Raw genomic sequence first — 25,956 nt, 5'->3', positions numbered from 1 at the left:
GTACGGTTACAGAGTTTTTATGCAACAGTTGGCTCATAACGGCAAATAATACCGAATAAAGAGAAACAGCAAGACAATCAGCAAACTTTTTATTTAGACTAGGGCTATATCCTGGCAATAGGGGGGGGGCTGGGATACAGTCGATCTGGAAGCATCTATTGAAATCTACCTATTACAAATTTACTAAATATAACGAAATATAAGTTTTGTTTTTGTGGTGTGTGGTGATCAGATAAAATTTACAGGAAGTATAAAAACACGTAGTAAGCGTAAATTTCGCAAATTTCGCCTAAAAAGGGCTAAATATGGAATCACTGGGCTAAGTAGTGAGAAACATTTTGAGAAAAATGACATCAATGAACCACATAGAATATCAGTTACCTCTATTCTACGCTCCCATGAAACAAATAGTTTCCGGGGGGTGCATTTGAAAAAATGTGTGAATTATGTTGAAAATATAAGAAAATATATGCAAGAGACCTTGAGAGTTGGACCCGAGGCTCTTGGAAACGGACCTAACTGTTGGTACGAGAAAGGATTCATATTAAATTCGAGTATTTTTTACTGCACGTGATAATATAATGCAGAGTTTCACTTTATGATAAATGAGAATATTGATGAAGACAAGAAATATCGAAACCTGTTGGCCCTTTAGTCTCGAATCATTGTTTACGTGATGATAAATTATATTTTACCCCTTTTTTAGATCATATTTCCAACATAACAACAATTTGTTCAATGCTTCTGTTATTAAATCCGTGCTGCCTCTCCTAGTTTAAGTGCTTAGCCTAGACTATTCCTGTGTCAATTGTAATTTTTTTCTAATATTAGTGTACTTTTTAGAGCAAAACTAGAGTGCTATTTTAGGATTTTTCGAACTTGGTGAGGTGATTCCTTATCGTGAAATGAGTGTAATTGTCATTTATATATCGTACGAAAACCAAAGAATCTGTCAAGCTACAACAGGTTATAGAGGTTCTCAGCCTGGACCCTTGATTTTGCTCCACCTCCCGGCTGTCATATATCTGTATACAAAAAACTCACTGCAGCATCAAGCCGCCTGAGGCCAACAGAGCTGCGTATTCTCCTCCTCCACCTCAATCTGTTTGAAGCTTCACATACCCCTCTCACGAAAGTTCCATTTCCCTGTAAATCCTTCCTTATTATCTCTTCTGATCTCACTTGGCAACGACCTCCTTTTTGTTTGATCCTAGATGGATGACAAAAAGAAAGACACTTGGCAATCTGTAATCCGTAAAACGTGTTATAGCCACTACAAACTTTCTTTCAACATAGTGCTGCTAAGGAAAGGGCAGTCCCCCTCATATACAAATAATTTTGTTCGTTTCTAGTTTTAATGTCGCTTTTTATTTTAATTAAAAAAATTGTTTTTATTTACTTCGAGCAATGAATAATGATAAAGCTACCAGCAATAAGAAATTATCCTATGTATAAGGAAGGCTCCTGGCCCCTGAAACCCCAATCTTTCTGCTAAAGTTTAATTTCTGCTTTATTGAGAGCATGATCAACGTCTATAGTACCTTGAAACTTGAGAGAAAGAAGAATGTGGGGGGAGGATGGGTGAAAACCCCATTGAATTAAAGAAAATTTTTGTCAACCAAATATTAATATCCCTTTGGTTTTTTTAATGTTTAAGCTTCTGAATCCAAAATTTCAAACAGTAAAGCTTATGAAATTCTTTTTTTTATAGGCCCCCTTGCTTAATCGTACTTAAAAAAGAAAATATGATAAGCGGTATAAGAGACATAGGATTAAACGCTATTTGGGAAATCTATGAATCCATATTTTTGAAAGTATTTTAAATAATCGTAAGTTTATAAGTTATGTGGGTCCTATCAAAATGTTGGGCCAACGTATGGGAAAATGTTAACAACTATGAACTTACCATTACCACTTTGGCAAAATGAATAATATCCAAACTTTAATAGACCCAAATGCTTATTAAACACTTAAAATGGTTTTATTTTCAATCCCAGAAAGAACAAAACAAATTAAAAGATTATGAGAGGGGAAATTTTAAGCAGTTGAACCAATGGCTCCAAATTTGATATTACTAAACCTCACTGTTGCTTCTGGATTGGCGTTTTCGACATCTTGTGGAACCCCAGAATCTATTGGGCAAGGTCCACGTGAAACGCCTGGATTGCTTGGATTGGCATCAACGGGATAGTTTGAATCGAGCCATAGCATATTAGCCTCATGGTCTGTCCACAAACTGAGTACTAAAACGACACCACGGCGCAGAGCTTCGCCCATTTCTTTCAATCCACCAAGTTGACCATGGTGATCAAAGTCTCCAAAAACGCGTTTGGATTCAACGCAGAAGTCCTCTGTAATTGAATCGTATGATGATAGTCCTGGTAGGTTTGTCTGCAAAACATAAAGTAAATAAACAGATATCCTAATATCAAGTGTCCATGTTTAAATTTAGGACGAGTAAGCTAATTTAAAATCATGGTTAGGAAGTTGACTTTCGGAAACTCAAAAAAATGGTATAATCCCATCGTCCTATCCCTAATTTATATAAAAATCAAATGTATTTATATTAAATTTCTTTATTTACATGTAAATAAAGCTATTTTCAGTTCTTATCAAGCAGAAATGAAACAAATGATGCCATTAGAAAGTTTCTGGAAATGAAATTGAAATTTTACAAGTATCTCACGAAATATGATACAAATCCAAATTTAATAAGTGATTTTAAGCTTTTGCGTGCTTATTTTTTTTTTTGTTTATGTCTTATAATTAATGCCACAGATCATCCTTAGTCAGCAATTGCGAGCCAAAATGTCTGAATTAATCCGTTTCAAATAGCACTTAGGTTTCCAGCAATCGTTTGACTTTAATACTTATAGTATATTTAGCAGAGGGCGACAAATTATTTATAATTTTTCCGTCCTGTGGGCAATTTATAAAATTAACAATATTTAAAAAGCATATTATTAGCACAGGATTACTAATTTGTTAGAGCAGGACATCTAAATTTTCTAGGTTAACAACCCAGCAATTAAACCGTTCTGCTTTGGATCTCTGCTCTGTTTCTAGCAGGAATTGAGCTCGAGTATCTTTTTACAAATTTTTGTACATTCAGTAGAGCACTCATGCAGTATTGACCTCCCAAATACTCCATCATGGAATGTACTAGCGAAGGTTTTTGAGTAGGCGGTGATTTTTTTTACTTCAACTGGTTTCTGAGTTTGTTAACCCACGCAATAAACTTGGCCTTAATACAAGTAACATAAATTATTTTAATTCTATAATATCTAAAAATACAGGGGTTTAAATCATAATTACTGTTGTCCCATCGGAAGTGGTATTTTTAGATAGAGCCTGTCAATCTATTTTTTCTCTTTTGTCGGAGGGCTTTCTTTGGTAGTGTCAAGATGTCCACCATTTTTTCCCCATCCCGAGAAACCCACATGCCAGCTTCATGTCGACTTGGGCAGACATCATTCGAAAGAGAGGGTAGAGTCATCCACAACTTGCCGGCCATTAATGGCAAGTGGCACTTAGTCTTCAGCATCAGCACTAGCAAGAGAACTTCTTTCTCCCATGTCGGAATACTCCTCAGGCGATCTTTACTTGCGTCACGATCTTCGCTATATATGTTCGGGAGGAATTGACACCTCAGGCGTGAACTTGGCAACCATTCCCGGCTTCAGTGTTGGTAGCGTGGTCCACAAAATACCCTCTTTCCGGGTCAGACACTGGGAAGGACAGCCAGGGGCTGGACCATGACTGAAAGTAGCAGCAGCAGACCTTCATTGTGCCTAAAACTCTCAGGGTCATTAAGCGAAATTTATCACAGCTACCCTCTTCACAGGTGGTGAAGTTTAATGAAACTTTAGAAATAAACTGAACTGCTGAAGTGATCGCCATTCATTCCTTATTAAATTATTAAGTTTAACTCAAATCCTTGCTTAAAAACACCCATGTTTCCCGAACTCGCAACATGGTAAGTATGGAAAACCCTTCCTTCATTATCAGTACTTGAGTCGGCTATTTTACGGAATAGATAGTTATTTTTTTTATGTTCTTATTGGTTTTAAAAGGTAGAATCAAATACGAAAGGTCAATATTTATATTTGACATGCATTGATAAACTCTATCACAAATAGCTATTTATTTGGAAGGCGCTTGTTTTAATTAGTATTTGGATCTTTTCGTTGAATGATGGCTTAAAGTTTTAAAAGTAAACACAGATATAAATTAGCCTATGTGATCCCTAGTTCTATTTGTTTTGTGGAAGCATGATAAAAATATGTAACAGCAATAACAAAATTTCAGCTACTATTGAATAAGAAATGATTTGTCCACTTTTGCTTACACTTGTTATATCCCTGGTCTAATTAAAAACGTAGTAATTGCTGAAAATTTAGTTTTTATTTTCCTTGGCTGTCTTTTGATTTGCTGTTACATTTCAACAAATTTTAAATCTGAACAAGACATGCTTCAAAAAATAAAAATATTTCATTTGAGTTCTTACAAATTTGATTTTAAGTTAAACGCAATATTTTCTTGATCAGCATTAAGACCAGCTTCAATCGTCTTACATTAACCCCGTCTTCATGATCTGTCTGAAGGACTGAGAATATTTGACGTTTTGTTCAACACGTAACAGACCTGCTGATTCCGAGAGCTGACCCCTATGCCTCTATGTAGAAATTGCAATTTCATCTTCTAGTTTTTACCAAAGACTAATTTTAGCGATTGTAATTTCGAAGGTTTTTGAAAAACGTTTGTATAACAAACTAATTTCAGCAAATGATTAAGCTAGGATAGTGCTCTGGAAGGGTTCAGACCCGTAATCAGGGGGGGGGGACTATAGCAAGAGTATTTTAAAGCCATAATTTAAGCAAGGAATAACAAATTTAGTATATTTCTTAGATTTTCATGCAAGTTCCTTAGTAGCCACAGCTAAATTATAGGCAAGGGCGCATCCAGGTTTTCGGTTCGGGGTGTGGGGGGTTTTACAATAAAAAAACTTTTAAAACGCATTAAAAACTTGTTTATATGCATTTTTGGTACGTTTTTACGAGTTGGTAAAAAATTTCGGGAGGTAGAGTTCAAACCCCGTAGAACCCCCCCCCCCGGGATACGGCCTTGATTATAGATTAATTTAAAAAATGTTTTTTTTTGAGAGAAGTAAAGAGTGAAGTTGAAACTTAAAATGAACAAAAATTATTGCTTTACAGTTTGTCTAAAATGTATCATTAAAATTGTTTCAAATAAACTAACTCATCATATTTCCTTATGTTTGCAGCATTATAGAAAGCTATCGCTTCACTGAAAACACAAAAATCAAGTATAGAAAACAAGAACGTTGATTTTTTAGTTAAAAGTGAGTACGTAGCCTGAATAAAAAAACTAATCTATAAAGCTTTTTATAGTCTTACACTAGCTGTGATATCAGTAACTTTCAGTATACAATTAAAATTATTTTAAAAACATAAACATAAAAACAATCCCTTTTCAAATAACTGCAGTTACCGAACAACATAAAAAGATAATGGATTGATTAATCAGGAAACATGTTGCTCTCATCAGTTATACAAGTGTAATGCAAATAGAGAGTAATAAACAATCTTAAATTGTAAGAAATACACTTTAGTATTACTAAAAAATGCTTTACTTTTATGCTGTAAAAAGTGGCCTTAATCGGTTCACTTTCACTGTACCAAAAATCCTATATTATTTTGTGTTTTCAGTAAAGCGCTAGTTTTATCTAATCCTACAAACATAGGGAAATATGATTATTCGATTTATTTGTACTAGTTTTATATGTATATGTTAGAAAGACTGTGAAGCAATTTGTTTTATTCGTTTTAAGTTTCAACTTTGTTCTTTACTTCCCTCAAAAGAAATTTAGTTTTTTAGATTAATCTTTGCCCGAATTTAACTTAAACTTAATGCAGAACCAACACAGCTATGATCTTTTTTATTTATTTTCGGGGAGGGACAGCCCCCTCATATACGGAATAATTTATGTTCGTTTTAAGTTTTAATGTCGCTCCTTAATTTCAGTTGAAAAAAATATTTAATTTCTTATCGTTTTTCAAATAATGCCTAGAAATCCATGCTACACAAAATGGTGTACACGATTTTTGAAGGTGGGTAACCTCGACAGTTAGGAAAGAGTAACTATTTTTCTAAAGAAGATTTTTAAGGTTTTCAAAAACTAAGTAAAATTTTGGTATGTATAACTTATTTCACTAAGCATCTCCTCCCGCTCCAATAAACACAAAAAAAATATTAGAAAAACAGATGTAGAATAGCAATAAACAAGAAAAAGTTGGAAAGTAACCTGACAAGCAAAAAAATATAATGCTAATATGTTCTTAGTGCTATGATTTCTCTAACTACATTACAAATAGTTTTATTCTGTCTATTAAATAGTAAAAAAGGAAATAATATAAATAAACGAATATAACAATAAGTAATTCTTCTTTGAAAATACAGCTTTGAGTGGTTCCAGAACCATACGCATGTACTTCTCCAACCTCTAACGGGCAAAGGGTTGGGGTCTGGGGCGTAATTTGTTCAAAAAATAGTGTATAGAACATTTCACAATTCACAAAAAATTAAAAAAAATAGTAAATTAGCTGAAAAATAATCATATATAAGGCACAAAACCATGATTGAAATAAAAATGCCTGATTAAGGAACTGAACCCTTGCCATCATGGTTGCAGCGGCAGCTGTAACCTAGTCAAGAGCGAACAATAGCTCATAGTAACCAAAAGTTAAAAGACGCGTTTTGAAAAAAAACTGACTTGTCAAAAAAAAGCGGTGTGACACTGATTCAGGAATAGTAACTGTTTTTGTTTTGTCTTAAAAGTAAAAGTTATTGCGAAAAGAAATTTGTGGTGATTTCCAAAAAAAAACCTGCAATCCCTCGAAAATTAAGTCAGATAAAAATGAAAAGTGTACCATTGGAATCACCATGGTAGAAAAGCTGATATAGGGAAATTACACTCCCCCTCCTTGAAAAACAAGGAAGATCACTTTTTTGCATCGGTAGCACTGATCTGCCTCCCTTTTTTCTGTTTTATTTTTCTCTTCAGGCCTAGCGGGTTACCAGAACATCATACAGAGACGCTTAATAGCTCATTCAAAAGCAATTTCTAATATCTACGTGCTTTTTATGAATTCCGCCATTTGCAAGTGCCATAAGGCCCCAAAATGGTATTTTTTATGCCATTTCTCAAGGGGTGGAAATAGCAGGTTACCAGAACATCGTAAACAGATTTTTTATAGCTCATATAAAAGATATCGCTTATATCTACGTTCTTCCCATGAAATCCACCATCTGCAAGTTCCAAATGGCACTAAAAATAGCACTTTTGGTGTAATGTCTCAAGTGGAAAAGCTGGGGCTATTGGGCTGGCAGAACTTATAAGAGTTATGTTTAATGGCTTATTTGAAGCTATTGCTCATATCTACGTGCTTTTTTTTTTTTTTTTATCAATTCTACCATTCGTAAATAGGATATAGCACTGAAAACAACACTTTTAGTGCCACTTTTTTTTAGTGGAAAAGCTCTGAAGTACAAAACAGGTACTTTTGTAATATTTATGTTCCAGACCCCTTAATTGAAGGCTTACAAGAACCCCTTCTCTTTTTTTTTCTTTTTTTTTAAATTAAAAATCCCACCTCCTCTCCTCTCGGTGACATAATAATCTTTTTCACTTAATTTTAAACTTTAATGGCACCTATACTAGTTTAAAAACAACTTATTTTTTGAAATTTGGATTTGGGTAGCTAAACATAATTGACAAAGACAAGGTATACTACAAAAAATTCAAAACCGCAAAAAAGTACCATTCCCGGTTTAGCAGGGTGCCCTTCTGCCATAGGGCACCCCTTTCACCGCGGAAATACATTAATAATAGACAAATAATTTTCATAAGACCTTGTTTCTCAATCAACTATAAGTAGAAAGGCCTTATTGACTCCCACGATAACACCACCCCTTCGAATCCCGATCCGGACACTTTTTTTTAAAACTCCCACGATAACCACGTGGTTTATGGTTTTCTTCCTTCAAGGTCGATTTATTTGCGGTTGTTTGTCCAGGTGTAATGACATTGGGATGATTTACATAATCGATGGTGGACTTATTGGTTCACGAAGGGGGAATTAAGAAACAAACATGGTTTCATTGTTGTTTGGCTAGCCTAGCCTGTAAACTTGATTTACATAATCGCTAGGGGAAATTATTGATTCACGAAGAGGGAATTAAGAAACATTATGGCTTCCTTAATCTTAGGTCTGAGGGATAAACGTTCTTTAGGTCAGAGAGAAAAATTAATATTCTATTTTTAAATAGGGCTTCATTGATCGTTAGTGTCAGGAATTATAAATGACATCACTTGTTATCTTGGAATTATGTGGGAGTCTAAAGAGATAGAAATTCTATTTTTAAATACGGCTTCACGGAGCTTTAAGTCGGAGAGATAAATTGATATTCTAACAAAACCTTAATAGTTTAGCTAGGAAAATTTATGAGATGAAGAGAGTAACGTAGGAAAGGGTTTCCTAGAAATTTGAAATGTGAAAGCACAGAGATGCCAAAAAAAAAGGAACACAGAAATTACTTTTAGGGGATTATTTGGGCGAAACGGTTTTAGACAGCTTATTGAATTATTTCGGCGAAACCGTTAGAGACGATGATTTAAAAGATGATTTAAAAGAAAATTTTAGAAGAGGTTTTGAGTGTGGTCGTTATAATACACAAGTTCCATTTTAACAGTGTTGTGAGGTCCCCTACCCCAACCCCAAAGGGGCCCGATCGCCCTACCCCGATCCAAAGGCTTCCAATCCCCATACCCCAATCCAGAAGGAACCCCCCGGTCCCCAAAGGTTCCCAGGACTCCCACCCGGCCCCCCAAACCCCCAAAGTCCCTCCCCGGGCCCCCAAAGGCACATCAAGCTCCCAAAAGACCACCGGTGTCCCAAAGGCCTTCACCCGGTCCCCAAATGCCCCCAGGCTCCCAACTGGCCCCCCAGGACCCCCAAAGGCCCTCCACCGGTCCCCAAAGGTCCCCCAGGCTCCCAAAGGGCCCCCTCCCCTCCCTCTCCCTCCCTCTCCTCCCCCTCCTCACCGTCCCCTCCCCCTCCTCCCAATCACCTTCCCCCTCCCCTCCCCTCCTCCCCACCCCTCCCCCTCCCCTCCTCCCATCCCCATTTTTTTAATATTTTTTGTGCATTGAGACACAGAAGGGCATCCTCCCCCCGGCCCCCCCCCAAGGGCCCCCCACCCCCCAAAGACCAGATTTTTAAGAGTCATGGTTTACCATTTTGGATTTCTTTCGTTGATGTGTGTTGTCTGAAACTTATGATTTGGGATATGTAATTTGCTATTTCCGGCTTTTATAAGCTAGATTTCTTATTCTTTCGTAGGTGTGTGGTGTCTGAAACCTATGTTTAGGGATGTGTGGGTTGTTATTTTTTGACTTTTCTGAGCTTGATTTCTTAGCCTTTCATAGGTATGTGTTGTCTGAAACCTATGATTTGGGATGGTTAATTTGCTATTTTTGACTTTTCTGAGCTAGATTTCTTAGCCTTTCATAGGTGTGTGCTTTCAGAAAATTATGATTTGGGAGGTGTAGTTTGCTTTTTGGACTTTTCAGAGCTAGGATTCTTAGTCCCTCATAGGTGTTTGTTGTCTGAAACTTCGAGTTTGAGATGAGTAGTTGGCTATTTCAGACTTTTCATAGCCAGGTTTCTTAGTATTTCGTAGGTGAATGTTGTCTGAAACTTATGATTTGGGATATGTAAAATACTATTTCGGGCTTTTCTGAGTTGGATTTCTTAGTCTTTCATAGGTGTGTGTTGTCTGAAACCTATGATTTGGGATGAGGGGTTTGCTTTTTTGACTTTTCTGAGCTGAAATTCTGACCCTTTCGTAGGTATATGTTGACTGAAACCTATGATTTGTGATTTGTAGTTTGCTATTTTTGACTTTTCTGAGCTAGGTTTCTTAGCCTTTCATAGGTATGTGTTGTCAGAAAATTATGATTTGGGATGTGTAGTTTGCTATTTCAGGCTTTTCTGAGCTAAGATTTCCTAGTATTTCGTAGGTGAATGTTGTCTGAAACCAATAGTTTGGAAATGAGTAGTTTGCTATTTTTGGCTTTTCTGAGCTAGGTTTCTTTGCCTTTCGTAGGTGTGTGTTGACTGAAACCTATGATTTGGGATATGTAGTTTGCTATTTTTGACTTTTCTGAGCTGGATTTATTAGCCTTTCATAGGTGTGTGTTGACTGAAACCTATGATTGGGTTGAGTGGTTTGCTATTTTTGTCTTTTCTGAGCTAACACTGAGTAAACACAGATATAAATTAGCCTATGTGATCCCTAGTTCTATTTGTTTTGTGGAAGCATGATAAAAATATGTAACAGCAATAACAAAATTTCAGCTACTATTGAATAAGAAATGATTTGTCCACTTTTGCTTACACTTGTTATATCCCTGGTCTAATTAAAAACGTAGTAATTGCTGAAAATTTAGTTTTTATTTTCCTTGGCTGTCTTTTGATTTGCTGTTACATTTCAACAAATTTTAAATCTGAACAAGACATGCTTCAAAAAATAAAAATATTTCATTTGAGTTCTTACAAATATGTGTTGTCAGAAAATTAATATTTGGGATGTGTAGTTTGCTATTTGGACTTTTCAGAGCTATGATTCTTAGTCAATCATAGGCGTTTGTTGTCTGAAACTTCTAGTTTGGGATGAGTAGTTTGCTATTTCAGGCTTTTCTGAGCTAAGGTTTCTTAGTCTTTCATAGGTGAATGTTGTCTGAAACCTATGATTTGGGATATGTAAATTACTATTTCGGACTTTTCTAAGCTAGATTTCTTAGTCTTTCGTTGTTGTGTGTTGTCTGAAACCTATGATTTGGGATGTTTGGATTGCTACTTTTGACTTTTCTGAGCTGTATTTCTTAGCCTATCATAGGTGTTTGTTGTCTGAAACCTATGATTTGGGATGACTAGTTTACTATTTTTGACTTTTCTGAGCTAGATTTCTTAGCCTTTCATAGGTGTGCGATTTCAGAAAATTATGATTTGGGAGGTGTAGTTTGCTTTTTGGACTTTTCAGAGCTAGGATTCTTAGTCACTCGTAGGTGTTTGTTGTCTAAAACCTATAGTTTGGGATGACTAGTTTGCCATTTTTGACTTTTCTGAGCTAGGTTTCTTAGCCGTTCATAGGTGAGTGTTGTCTGAAACCTATGATTTGGGATATGTAAATTACTATTTCGGGCCTTTTTGAGTTTGATTTCTTAGTCTTTCATAGGTATGTGTTGTCTGAAACCTATGATTTGGGATTTGTGGGTTGCTATTTTTTGACTTTTCCGAGCTGGATTTCTTAGCCGTTCATAGGTGAGTGCTGTCTGAAACTTATGATTTGGGATGGTTAATTTGCTATTTCCGGCTTTCATTAGCTAGGTTTCTTAGCCTTTCATAGGTGCGTGTTGTCAGAAAATTATGATTTGGGATGTGTAGTTTGCTATTTAGACTTTTTAGAGCTAGAGTTCTTAGTCCATCATAGGTGTTTGTTGTCTGAAACCAATAGTTTGGGATGAGTAGTTTACTATTTCAGGCTTTTCTGAGCTAGATTTCTTAGCATTTCATTGGTGTGTTCCTTCAGAAAATTATGATTTTGGATATGTAAATTACTATTTCGGGCTTTTCCGAGTTGGATACTTCTAAATTTTTCCGTAGAAGATAGGAAAATTTCTACTATGATTGTGATTATTTTCCTTGAAGATAAAAAGTTTCACTTTAATTCTAAATTTTCTTAAATTCAATTCCGACCTTTCTCAAAGAGATGAAAAAAATTAAATTTCTGTTCCAAATATTTTCCCAGAAGAAGAAAAGTTCAACTTCGATTCTGAATTTTCTCAATGAAAATGAAAAAGTTAGTGATCAAATCTTTTTTCCCAAAATAATATAAAAATTTTCACTTCAGTTCTTTATTTCACAAAGACATGAAGAAATTTAAAGTTCTGTTCTAAATTTTTCATGGAAGATAGGAAAAGCTATACTTTGATCGTGAATATTCTAGTTCTATTCTGAATTTTACCAAAGAACACAATTCAATTCTAATTTCCCCAATAAAAAATTTAAAGTTCAATTCTAAATTTTTCGGTGGAAGATAGAAAAAGTAATACCATACATGTGAATATTTTCCCTAAAGATAAAAAGTTCTAGTTCAATTTCAAATTTTCTCAACGAAGTGAAGAAGCATTCAAGTTATCTTCTGAATTTTTACAAAAGAACATACTACAATTCTAATTTCTCCAGAGAAAACAATAATATTCCACTTCAGTTCCTTATTTCACAAAGACATAGAGAAATTTAAGGTTCAATTCTAAATTTTTCTGTGGAAGATAGAAAAAGTAATACCATACTTGTGAATATTTTCATGGAAGATAAAAAGTTCTAGTTCAATTTAAAATTTTCTCAACGAAGTGAAGGGAAGTTCAAGTTCTCTTCTGAATTTTCTCAATGAAAAATAAATTAGTCATTGATCATTTCTATTTTTTCAAAATAATATAAAAATTTTCCACTTTAGTTCAGATCTGGCTCGAAGAGATGTAAAATTTAAAATACTGTTCCAAATTTTTCACTGAAGATAAAAAAGTTCAAGTTCTCTTCGGAATTTTACCAAAGAACAAAATTCAATTCTAATTTCTTCAGAGAAAATAAAAATCTTCCACTTCAGTTATTTATTTCACACAGACAAAGAAATTTAAAGTTCAATTCTAAATTTTTCGGTGGAAGAATGAAAAAGTAATACCATACTTGTGAATATTTTCCCTGAAGATAAAAAGTTCTAGTTCAATTTAAAATTTTCTCAACGAAGTGAAGAAAAATTCAAGTTCTCTTCTGAACTTTACCAAAGAACACACTTCAATTCTAATTTATCCAGAGAAAACAAAAATCTTACACTTCAGTTCTTTATTTCACAAAGACATAAAGAAATTTAAAGTTCAATTCTAATTTTTCGGTGGAAGATAGAAAAAGTAATACTATACTTGTGAATATTTTCACGGAAGATAAAAAGTTCTAGTTCAATTTAAAATTTTCTCAATGAAGTCAAGGAAAGTTCAAGTTCTCTTCTGAACTTTACCAAAGAACACATTTCAATTCTAATTTCTCCAGAGAAAACAAAAATCTTCCACTTCAGTTCTTTATTTCACAAAGACATAAAGAAATTTAAAGTTCAATTCTAAATTTTTCAGTGGGAGATAGAAAAATTAATACCATACTTGTTATTATTTTCCCGGAAGATTAAAAGTTCTAGTTCAATTTAAAATTTTCTCAATGAAGTGAAGAAAAGTTCAAGTTCTCTTCTGAATTTTACCAAATAACACAATTCAATTCTAATTTTTACATAGAAAATAAAAATCCTCCACTTCAGTTCTTTATTTCACAAAAGACATAAAGAAATTTAAAGTTCATTTCTAAATTTTTCGTTGGAAGATAGAAAAGTAATACCATGCTTGTGAATATTTTTCCAGAAGATAAAAAGTTCTAGTTCAATTTAAAATTTTCTCAACGAAGTGAAGAAAAGTTCAAGTTCTCTTCTGAACTTTACCAAAGCACACACCTCAATTCTAATTTCTCCAGAGAAAATAAAAATCTTCCACTTCAGTTTTAAGTTCCCCAAAGAAATAAAGAAATTTTAAAGTTCTTTTCTAAATTTTTAGATGGAAGATAGAAAAAGTAATACTATGACTGCGATTGTTTTCCATGAAGATCATAAGTTTCACTTTATTTATAAATTTTCATAAATTCAGTTCTGATTTTTCTCAAAGAGATGAAAAATTTAAAGTTCTGTTCCAAATTTTTCATAGGAGATAGAAAAAGTTATACATTGATTGTGAATATTCAACATGAAGATAAGGAACGCCACTTTAATTCTGAGTTTTCTCGAAGAAGTGCAAATTGTTTAAGTTCACATCTGAATTTTCTTAAAGAAGAGAAAAAAGTTAACTCAATTCTGAATTTTACCAATGAAAATGAAAAAACCTTCCACTTCAGTTCTTAATTTCTCAAAGACATAAAAAATTTAAAGTTTAGTTCTAAATTTTTCTGTAGAAAATAGGAAAAGTCATACTATGCCTGTGATTATTTTCCAGTGAAGATAAAAAGTTTCACTTTAATTCTAATTTTCTTAAGTTCACTACCGATTTTTTGGAAAGAGATGAAAAATTTAAAGTTCTGTTCCAAATTTTTCATAGAAGATAGAAAAAGTTATACATTGATTTGAATATTCGACATGAAGATAAGGAGCATCACTTTAATTCTGAGTTTTCTCGAAGAAGTGCAAAATGTTCAAGTTCTCTTCTGAATTTTCTTAAAGAAGTGAAAAAAGTTAGCTCAATTCTGAATTTTACCAGTGAAAATGAAAAAAGCTTCCACTTCAGTTCTTAATTCCTCAAAGACATAAAAAATTCAAAGTTATCTTCTAATTTTTCCAAGAAAATAAAAAGGCTCCACTTCAGTTCTGGTTTTTTCTCAAAGAGATGAAAAATTTAAAGTTCTTTTCTAATTTTAAATTAAATTTTAGCTCCTTTTTCTTATGGATTTATCCATCAAATTTTTAAATTAGAAAATGAGTGACTCGTTCTATTATTAAAGACAATCGTTCAAACTCGTTCATCTAACCTTCAAAACAATAGGTTAGGTATAAATAAATATTAATAAATAAATAGAAACATTTCTACATGTTTAAGTTAGGTTAGGTTAGGTTAACTTATCATGAGTGCTCATGATAAGTTAACCTAACCTTTTCCGGTGAGTATGGTTAGGTTAGGTTAGACTAGATTAAGTTAGGTTAGATTAGGTTAGGTCAGCCTACGTACGCTTCACTTAGGTTAGCTTAGGTTAGGTGAGAGACATGCAAAAAGTTAGGTGTATGATTAGGTTAGGTTAGAGATTAAGTTAGGTTAGGTTAGGTTAGGCTAGGTTAGCCTACGTACGCGCGCGTACGTAGGCTAACCTAGCCTAACCTAACTTAACCTAACGTAATCTAACTTAACCTAACCTATTCATACACCTAACTTTTTGCCTGTCTCTCACCTAACCTAGGCTAACCTAAGTGAAGCGTACGTAGGTTAACCTAACCTAATCTAACCTAACTTAACTAACCTAACCTAACCATACTCGCCGGAAAAGGTTAGGTTAACTTATCATGAGCACTCATGATAAGTTAACCTAACCTAACCTAACTTAAATATGTAGAAATGTTTCTATTTATTTATTAATATTTATTTATACCTAACCTATTGTTTTGGAGGTTAGATGAACGAGTTTGAACGATTGTCTTTAATAATAGAACGAGTCACTCATTTTCTAATTAAAAAATTTGATGGGTAAATCCATAAGACAAAGGAGCTAAAATTTAATTTAAAATTAGAAAAGAACTTTAAATTTTTCATCTCTTTGAGAAAAAATCAGAACTGATGTGGAGCCTTTTTATTTTCTTGGAAAAATTAGAAGAGAACTTTGAATTTTTTATGTCTTTGAGGAATTAAGAACTGAAGTGGAAGCTTTTTTCATTTTCACTGGTAAAATTCAGAATTGAGCTAACTTTTTTCACTTCTTTAAGAAAATTCAGAAGAGAACTTGAACATTTTGCATTTCTTCGAGAAAACTCAGAATTAAAGTGATGCTCCTTATCTTCATGTCGAATATTCAAAACAATGTATAACTTTTTCTATCTTCTATGAAAAATTTGGAACAGAACTTTAAATTTTTCATCTCTTTCCAAAAAATCGGTAGTGAACTTAAGAAAATTAGAATTAAAGTGAAACTTTTTATCTTCACTGTAAAATAATCACAGTCATAGTATAACTTTTCCTATCTTCTACAGAAAAATTTAGAACTGAACTTTAAATTTTTTATGTCTTTGAGAAATTAAGAACTGAGGTGGAAGGTTTTTTCATTTTCATTGGTAAAATTCAGAATTGAGTTAACTTTTTTCTCTTCTTTAAGAAAATTCAGAAGAGAACTTGAACAATTTGCACTTCTTCGAGAAAACTCAGAATTAAAGTGGAGTTCCTTATCTTCATGTTGAATATTCCCAATCAATGTATAACTTTTTCTATCTTCTATGAAAAATTTGGAATAGAACTTTAAATTTTTCATCTCTTTGAGAAAAATCAGAACTGAATTTATGAAAATTTATAAATAAAGTGAAACTTATGATCTTCATGGAAAACTATCGCAGTCATAGTATTACTTTTTCTATCTTCCATCTAAAAATTTAGAAAAGAACTTTAAAATTTCTTTATTTCTTTGGGGAACTTAAAACTGAAGTGGAAGATTTTTATTTTCTCTGGAGAAATTAGAATTGAAGTGTGTGCTTTGGTAAAGTTCAGAAGAGAACTTGAACTTTTCTTCACTTCGTTGAGAAAATTTTAAATTGAAGTAGAACTTTTTATCGTCTGTGAAAATATTCACAAGTATGGTATTACTTTTTCTATCTTCCATCGAAAAATTTAGAATTGAACTTTAAATTTCTTTATGTCTTTTGCGAAATAAAGAACTGAAGTGGAGGATTTTTATTTTCTCTGTAGAAATTAGAATTGAATTGTGTTCTCTGGTAAAGTTCAGAATAGAACTTGAACTTTTCTTCACTTCGTTGAGCAAATTTTAAATTGAACTAGAACTTTTTATCTTCCGGGAAAATAATCACAAGTATGGTATTAATTTTTCTATCTCCCACCGAAAAATTTAGAATTGAACTTTAAATTTCTGTATGTCTTTGTGAAATAAAGAACTGAAGTGGAAGATTTTTGTTTTCTCTGGAGAAATTAGAATTGAAGTGTGTTCTTTGGTAAAGTTCAGAAGAGAACTTGAACTTTACTTGACTTCGTTGAGAAAATTTTAAATTGAACAAGAACTTTTTATCTTCCGTGAAAATATTCACAAGTATGGTATTACTTTTTCTATCTTCCACCGAAAAATTAGAATTGAACTTTAAATTTCTTTATGTCTTTGTGAAATAAAGAACTGAAGTGGAAGATTTTTGTTTTCTCTGGAGAAATTAGAATTGAAGTGTGTTCTTTGGTAAAGTTCAGAGGAGAACATGAACTTTTCTTCACTTCGTTGAGAAAATTTTAAATTGAACTAGAACTTTTTATCTTCCGTGAAAATATTCACAAGTATGGTATTACTTTTTCTATCTTCCACCGTAAAATTTAGAATTGAAATTTAAATTTCTTTGTCTTTGTGAAATAAAGAACTGAAGTGGAAGATTTTTATTTTCTCTGGTGAAATTAGAATTAAATTGTGTTCTTTGGTAAAATTCCGAAGAGAACTTGAACTTTTTTATCTTCAGTGAAAAATTTGGAACAGTATTTTAAATTTTTCATCTCTTCGAGCCAGATCTGAACTAAAGTGGAAAATTTTTATATTATTTTGAAAAAATAGAAATGATCAATGACTAATTTCTTTTTCATTGAGAAAATTCAGAAGAGAACTTGAACTTTCCTTCACTTCGTTGAGAAAATTTTAAATTGAACTAGAACTTTTTATCTTCCATGAAAATATTCACAAGTATGGTATTACTTTTTCTATCTTCCACCGAAAAATTTAGAATTGAACTTTAAATTTCTTTATGTCTTTGTGAAATAAGGAACTGAAGTGGAATATTTTTATTTTCTCTGGTGAAATTAGAATTGAATTGTGTTCTTTGGTAAAAATTCAGAAGATAACTTGAATTCTTCTTCACTTCGTTGAGAAAATTTTAAATTGAACTAGAATTGTTTATCTTTAGGGAAAATATTCACACGTATGGTATTACTTTTTCTATCTTCCACCGAAAAATTTAGAATTGAACTTTAAATTTTTTATTGGGGAAATTAGAATTGAATTGTGTTCTTTGGTAAAATTCAGGATAGAACTCGAATATTCACGATCAAAGTATAACTTTTCCTATCTTCTATGAAAAATTTGGAAAAGAACTTTAAATTTCTTCATCTCTTTGAGAAAAAAATCTGAACTGAAGTGAAAATTTTTATATTATTTTGGGAAAAAAAGATTTGATCAATAACTTTTTCATTTTCATTGAGAAAATTCAGAATCGAAGTTGAACTTTTCTTTTTTCGGGAAAATATTTGAAATAGAACTTTAATTTTTTCATCTCTTTGAAAGAGGTCGGAATTGAATTTAAGAAAATTTAGAATTAAAGTGAAACTTTTTATCTTCATGGAAAATAATCACAATCATAGTATAAATTTTCCTATCTTCTACGGAAAAATTTAGAAGTATCCAACTCAGAAAAGCCCGAATTTACATATCCCAAATCATAATTTCCTGAAAGCACGCACCAATGAAACGCTAAGAAATCTAGCTCAGAAAAGCCTGAAATAGCAAACTATTCATCCCAAACTATTGGTTTAAGACAACAAACACCTATGATGGACTAAGAATTATAGCTCTGAAAAGTCCAAATAGAAAACTACACATCCCAAACCATAATTTTCTTACAACACGCACCTATGAAAGGCTATGAAACCTAGCTAATAAAAGCCGGAAATAGCAAATTAACCATCCCAAATCATAAGTTTCAGACAGCACTCACCTATGAACGGCTAAGAAATCCAGCTCGGAAAAGTCAAAAAATAGCAACCCACACATCCCAAATCATAGGTTTCAGACAACACATACCTATGAAAGACTAAGAAATCCAACTCAGAAAGGCCCGAAATAGTCATTTACATATCCCAAATCATAGGTTTCAGACAACACTCACCAATGAACGGCTAAGAAACCTAGCTCAGAAAAGTCAAAAATAGCAAACTGGTCATCCCAAACTATAGGTTTCAGACAACAAACACCTATGAGTGACTAAGAATCCTAGCTCTGAAAAGTCCAAAAAGCAAACTACACCTCCCAAATCATAATTTTCTGAAAGCACACACCTATGAAAGGCTAAGAAATCTAGCTCAGAAAATTCAAAAATAGCAAACTAGTCATCCCAAATCATAGGTTTCAGACAACAAACACCTATGAAAGGCTAAGAAATACAGCTCAGAAAAGTCAAAAGTAGCAAACCAAAAATCCCAAATCATATGTTTCATACAAGACACACCAAAGAAAGACTAAGAAATCTAGCTTAGAAAAGTCAGAAATATTAATTTACATATCTCAAATCATAGGTTTCAGACAACATTCACCTATGAAAGACTAAGAAATCTTAGCTCAGAAAAGCCTGAAATAGCAAACTACTCACCCCAAACTAGAAGTTTCAGTCAACAAACGCCTATGATGGACTAAGAATCATAGCTCTGAAAAGTCCAAGTGGCATACTACACATCCCAAATCTTAATTTTCTGACAACACATACCTATGAAAGGCTAAGAAATCTAGCTCAGAAAAGACAAAAATAGCAAACCACTCAACCCAATCATAGGTTTCAGTCAACACACACCTATGAAAGGCTAATAAATCCAGCTCAGAAAAGTCAAAAATAGCAAACTAAATATCCCAAATCATAGGTTTCAGTCAACACACACCTACGAAAGGCAAAGAAACCTAGCTCAGAAAAGCCAAAAATAGCAAACTACTCATTCCCAAACTATTGGTTTCAGACAACATTCACCTACGAAATACTAGGAAACCTTAGCTCAGAAAAGCCTGAAATAGCAAACTACACATCCCAAATCATAATTTTCTGACAACACATACCTATGAAAGGCTAAGAAACATAGCTCAGAAAAGTCAAAAATAGCAAACTACAAATCCCAAATCATAGGTTTCAGTCAACATACACCTACGAAAGGCTCAGAATTCCAGCTCAGAAAAGTCCAAAAAGCAAACCACTCATCCCAAATCATAAGTTTCAGACAACACACACCTATGAAAGACTAAGAAATCCAACTCAGAAAAGCCCGAAATAGTATTTTACATATCCCAAATCATAAGTTTCAGACAACATTCACCTACGAAATACTAAGAAACCTGGCTATGAAAAGTCTGAAATAGCCAACTACTCATCTCAAACTCGAAGTTTCAGACAACAAACACCTATGAGTGACTAAGAATCCTAGCTCTGAAAAGTCCAAAAGGCAAACTACCCCTTCCAAATAATAATTTTCAGAAAGGACACACCTATGAAAGGCTAAGAAATCTAGTTCAGAAAAGTCAGAAATAGCAAATTAACCATCCCAAATCATAGGTTTCAGACAACACACACCTACGAAAGGCTAAGAAATCCAGCTCAGAAAAGTCAAAAAATAGCAACCCACACATCCCTAATCATATGTTTCAGAAACCACACACCTCCGAAAGAATAAAAAATCTAGCTTGTAAAAGACTGAAATAGCAAATTACATATCCCAAATCATAAGTTTCAGACAACACACATCTACGAAAGGCTCAGAGACCTAGATCAGAAAAGCCTGAAATAGCAAACTACTCATCCTAAACTATTGGTTTCAGACAACATTCACCTACGAAATAATAGGAAATCATAGCTCAGAAAAGCCTGAAATAGCAAACTACACATCCCAAATCATAATTTTCTGACAACACACACCTATGAAAGGCTAAGAAACTTAGCTCAGAAAAGTCAAAAATTGCAATCCATCCATCCCAAATCATAGGTTTCAGACAACAAACACCAACGAAAGACTAAGAAATCTAGCTCAGAAAAGTCCGAAATAGTAATTTACATATCCCAAATCATAAGTTTCAGACAACACACATCAACGAAAGAAATCCAAAATGGTAAACCATGACTCTTAAAAATCTGGTCTTTGGGGCGTGGGGGGCCCTTGGGGGGGGGGGGAGGAGGGTGCCCTTCTGTGTCTCAATGCACAAAAAATATTAAAAAAATGGGGATGGGAGGAGGGGAGGGGAGGGGGTGGGGAGGAGGGGAGGGGAGGGGAGGGGGATTGGGAGGAGGGGGAGGGGGAGGGGATGGTGAGGAGGGGGAGGAGAGAGAGGGAGGGGAGGGGGGCCCTTTGGGAGCCTGGGAGACCTTTGGGGACCGGTGGAGGGCCTTTGGGGGTCCTGGGGGGCCAGTTGGGAGCCTGGGGGACATTTGGGGACCGGGTGAAGGCCTTTGGGACACCGGTGGTCTTTTGGGAGCTTGATGTGCCTTTGGGGGCCCGGGGAGGGACTTTGGGGGTTTGGGGGGCCGGGTGGGAGTCCTGGGAACCTTTGGGGACCGGGGGGTTCCTTCTGGATTGGGGTATGGGGATTGGAAGCCTTTGGATCGGGGTAGGGCGATCGGGCCCCTTTGGGGTTGGGGTAGGGGACCTCACAACACTGTTAAAATGGAACTTGTGTATTATAACGACCACACTCAAAACCTCTTCTAAAATCTTCTTTTAAATCATCTTTTAAATCATCGTCTCTAACGGTTTCGCCGAAATAATTCCATAAGCTGTCTAAAACCGTTTCGCCCAAATAATCCCCTAAAAGTAATTTCTGTGTGTTCCTTTTGTTTTTTGGCATCTCTGTGCTTTCACATTTCAAATTTCTAGGAAACCCTTTCCTACGTTAATCTCTTCATCTCATAAATTTCCCTAGCTAAACTATTAAGGTTTCGTTAGAATATCAATTTATCTCTCCGACTTAAAGCTCCGTGAAGCCGTATTTAAAAATAGAATTTCTATCTCTGTAGACTCCCACATAATTCCAAGATAACAAGTGATGTCATTTATAATTCCTGACACTAACGATCAATGAAGCCCTATTTAAAAATAGAATATTAATTTTTCTCTCTGACCTAAAGAACGTTTATCCCTCAGACCTAAGATTAAAGAAGCCATAATGTTTCTTAATTCCCTCTTCGTGAATCAATAATTTCCCCTAGCGATTATGTAAATCAAGTTTACAGGCTAGGCTAGCCAAACAACAATGAAACCATGTTTGTTTCTTAATTCCCCCTTCGTGAACCAATAATTCCCCCATCGATTATGTAAATCATCCCAATGTCATTACACCTGGACAAACAACAGCAAATAAATCGACCTTGAAGGAAGAAAACCATAAACCACGTGATTATCGTGGGAGTTTAAAGAAAAAGTGTCCGGATCGGGATTCGAAGGGGTGGTGTTATCGTGGGAGTCAATAAGGCCTTTCTACTACTATACATCATCCTCCCTCCTCCCAACCTTCCCTCAACCCAAAAACAAACCTAAGAGGAGTAGAAAGCTGTGCCCTTACAATATCTTTAGGCACGCCATTCTAATCCTTCTTTTATAACAAACAAATAAACTACTAAAACCTTTTTAATACCCATTTGGCTACTCAAAAATCAAACAAAACCCAAAAAAAAATTAATATGATTTATCATAATACTAACATCAATTTCTCTTTTTTTTTTAATTTAAAACAACTAAATCAAAAATTTCAAATTTAAAACTTAATTTTACCCATCCGTTCCAAATCTACTCTCCCCCCATACTCGACTCCGTCTCAAGTCATCCACATAACTTTCAAGCCAAACATTCGCCAAAGGAATTTTGACCTGATTCTGACGTTTCCACACTTTCCACACATGCATGCTAACACCTGTCACTAACAAACACAGCGCATAATTCCTTTGCCTACCTTTAACACAAAATTACAGCTTTATAGCTTTTTTCTTCTCTTTTACAGACGTTGTTTTTATTCCTTCATTTTCTAATATTTCCAATAATATTCGGGGTAATCCTCTGTTCGAGGGGCATTGGATCAATTCGTGTAATATTGTGCCAGGCACTTGGTCTCTACACTTCGAATAAGTAGGTACTTTAGTTTCCAATATGTGACTAACTCTATCACTGAAGGGTAATATTCCGTGAATCATGCAGTACACAAACTCTTTCTGTTTATAACTAAACGGCAATTCACTTAGATTTTTAAAAGATAACTGAAAATCAATGAACAGCTCCTTTTCTCTAGCTCTATAATTCGGTTCTTTCTCACTTCTAAAAACATCCCGCAATACCTTCTTTAGTTCCTCCTTTCCCAAGTCACATCTCAGTGCTCCCAATTCCTTTGCTTTCTTCAGTGGGCTGACAATCCATCACAGATGGGTTGGAATTTTTTGGCTCAGTTTTTTCACCTTCTCTTGTGCATCCTCATTCACAATAGGGAGAAACCACTGTCTCAAAATTGTAGTTGATGGCTCCTCTTTAACCACAAGTTCACAAATATTTCTGAGCAAGAGCGTCTTGCATATAACCCTGAAATCTGCTACCCCAGTTCCACCCGCTTCCACAGGAAATTATAGCATTTTTATTTGTAGCTTTACAAGTTTCCCCGTCCAAACAAATCTCCAGATGCCTCTTTCGATTTGTTTGGCAAGGTTTTCAGGTAATGCGAAAATAGGAGCAGTGTAAAATAATAGCGTGAGGCAATATGTATTGACATACAGAACTCTTTCGAACATCGTTTTGAAAAGGCTTTTTCTCCGTTGACTCAATATCCTGACTATTTTATTTACTTCCTCCCAATTTTTTTTTGTGTTCAGCACATTCTCAAAAGTCAGGCCCAATACTCGCGCTTTTTCCGCAAACGGGAGCCATTAGTTTCTTTCTATGTCGTCGTAATTTGCCGATTTGTTCAAGTGTAGAACACTGCTCTTTTGTCTGTGTATTTTCACGTGAAATCTTTGCTCGTACCAATGCAAACTCTTACACACAGTTTTCACATCATTTTCACTTCCAGTGATAAAATTTCCGTCATCTAAGAAAGCTGCACTTTCAGAAAAACGTTTTCAGAAACTTGAACACCGCACATTCTTTCTTCTACATACCGAAAGAGTGGGTCGAGATATATTTCAAATAGCGTTCCAGAACAAGGGTCCCCTTGCAGCAGACCTCTTTCTAGGTTTATTATTGTCGTCAGTTTTCCATTCACTATTATAACCACTTTCTGTGCAGAATATATTCTCTCCAATTTATCTATGACATTCTTTCCGAAATTCATCTTTAGTCACATTAATAACCACAAAATCTCTCGTATTACGGAACCATACGTCTTCAGTATGTCAGTGCCAACTAGGGCTAATAGTTTCCAACCTAACACTGTTTCCATTGTTTTTCTTTATCTCGCCGAAGGCAAAAGTCTCTTAGAACTGTCAAGACATGTTGGGCTTTCCTGCTTTTTATTCCATCGTACTGGTAATCTCCCACTATTTTCGCTGCGCTTTTCTCCAGTCTTTTAAACCATACTTTAGTACATATTCTAAAGTCGCAGTTTGTCAAGGAGACAAGAACCCCTTCTGTACACTCTCCCTCCCAGCCCTCCTAGTAAATTTCATAAATATTCTGCTCATCAGTAAGCTATTGAAATATTAGCAGGCTACCATACCATCTTTGATAGATGTTTAATGGCTCAACTGAAAGCTATGGCTTATATTTACTAGGTTTTTACAAATTCCACAAATTTTACATATTTCAATGTTAACTAGTTTCTGGGGAAAATTTGCAATGAATTCTTTGTCATGGTTGAATCATTAGCTGCAACCTAGTAAAGAGCGACCCACAGCCCATAGTAACTAAACTTTAAAAACAGTAAAACGGTTGTTTTATCTTCTTTTTCAGGCCGAGCAGGTTATTAGAACATCATAGAGATATGCTTAAGAGTACATTCAAAAGCTATTTCTCATATATACTTGGTTTATATAAATTCCGCCATCTGCAGTTGCCATTTGGCACAAAAAAAGGCATTTTTTATGCCATTTCTCAAGGGGTGGGGCTAGCAGGCTACCATAAACATCATAGATAGATTTTTGATAGCTAAAAAAAAGAAATATTACTCATATCTACGCTCTTCCTATAAATTGCATCATGTGCAAGTTTCAAATGGCACTAAAAACGGAACTTTTAGTCCCATGTCTCAAGTGGAAAAGCTGGGGCTGGTGGGCTATCAGAACTCTTTAGAGTGATGTTTAATGGCTCATTTGAAAAATTCGGCTCATATCTAAGTGCTTTTTATCAATTCTACCATCCGTAAATGAGCACTCACAACAACACTTTTGGTGCTACTTCTTAAGTAGAAAATCTTGGAAACATAAAATGGTATCACTGTATAATTTTGGCCCAAAACCCTTGACTGGAAGTTTGCATGAACACTTCCCGCATGTTCCTCCTCCAGGTCCTCTTGATAAGCTACGCATTTAAACTCCTACAAACACTAATATATTAAATTACATTATTAGAGGCGTGGATCTGTTAGTACAGCGCTGGACTTAAAATTAGATTATCATGCGTTCGATTCCAGCTTGGATTTTTTTTTCAATCATGGTTTGTCCCTTCTTTTGATTACTTTTCAGATAATCCACTATTTTTGCAAATGGTATGCACTCATTTTTTAAAGCATATCCCGGGAAGGCTTATTTTATACCTATTACTCATATCTACGTGCTTTTTATCATCCATAAGTGCCATATAGCACTTTTGGTGCCACTTCTAAGTGGAAGGGTTTGGAAGCATAAAACGGTACCATTGCAATAATTTTGGTCCAAAGCCCTTAATTTGATGTTTGTAATAACCCTCACATATACTCCCCCTCAGTACCCTCTTAGTAAGTGTCATAAATCGCCAAATCATCTTAAAACTAAAAGGTTATTGCGAAAAAAAATTAACTAAAAGTAAAAACTTTTCAACTAGAAATCTACCAAAAATTTAACTTGAACGATCAACAGTTTTGAATTAAACCTTCAAATTTCCCTCTGCGATGAAGCCTGTGTGCTAGTTTTAATGACGGTAATTGAGGAGAAAGGACATCCTTGCCCTATTAGTTTTTTGCTCCTGTCTAGGTTTCGAAAAACACATTTTGTTGGTCATTTCCTTGGAAAAGATACTTTTTTCATTAAAAAAAAATTGGAGAAACAACCAAAAGGGCACTTTATGGGAATTTGCTATCAAGTCAAATTTATAAAAAGCGATTAGGTATAAATATAAGCTTTTAAATGAGC

At 34.4% G+C, this 25,956-nt stretch overlaps 1 protein-coding gene across 1 annotated transcript in view; it reads right to left on the bottom strand.

The window, feature by feature from the left end:
- Positions 1 to 1,950: 1,950 nt before the first annotated feature.
- Positions 1,951 to 25,956, bottom strand: part of LOC148956336 (uncharacterized) — a 49,112-nt gene continuing 25,106 nt past the window's right edge. Inside the window, exon 5 of the mRNA XM_089104873.1 lies at positions 1,951 to 2,391. Within this exon, the coding sequence (XP_088960999.1) occupies positions 2,038 to 2,391 (354 nt within the window). The 3' untranslated portion in view covers positions 1,951 to 2,037. The remainder of the gene's footprint in view (positions 2,392 to 25,956) is intronic.

This window comes from Artemia sp. Qi Xiang Cuo, chromosome 1 (genome assembly GCF_049724085.1).
Source record: "Artemia sp. Qi Xiang Cuo chromosome 1, ASM4972408v1, whole genome shotgun sequence".
NCBI lineage: Eukaryota > Metazoa > Arthropoda > Branchiopoda > Anostraca > Artemiidae > Artemia > Artemia sp. Qi Xiang Cuo.
This window is presented reverse-complemented; position numbering and strand designations above follow the sequence as displayed.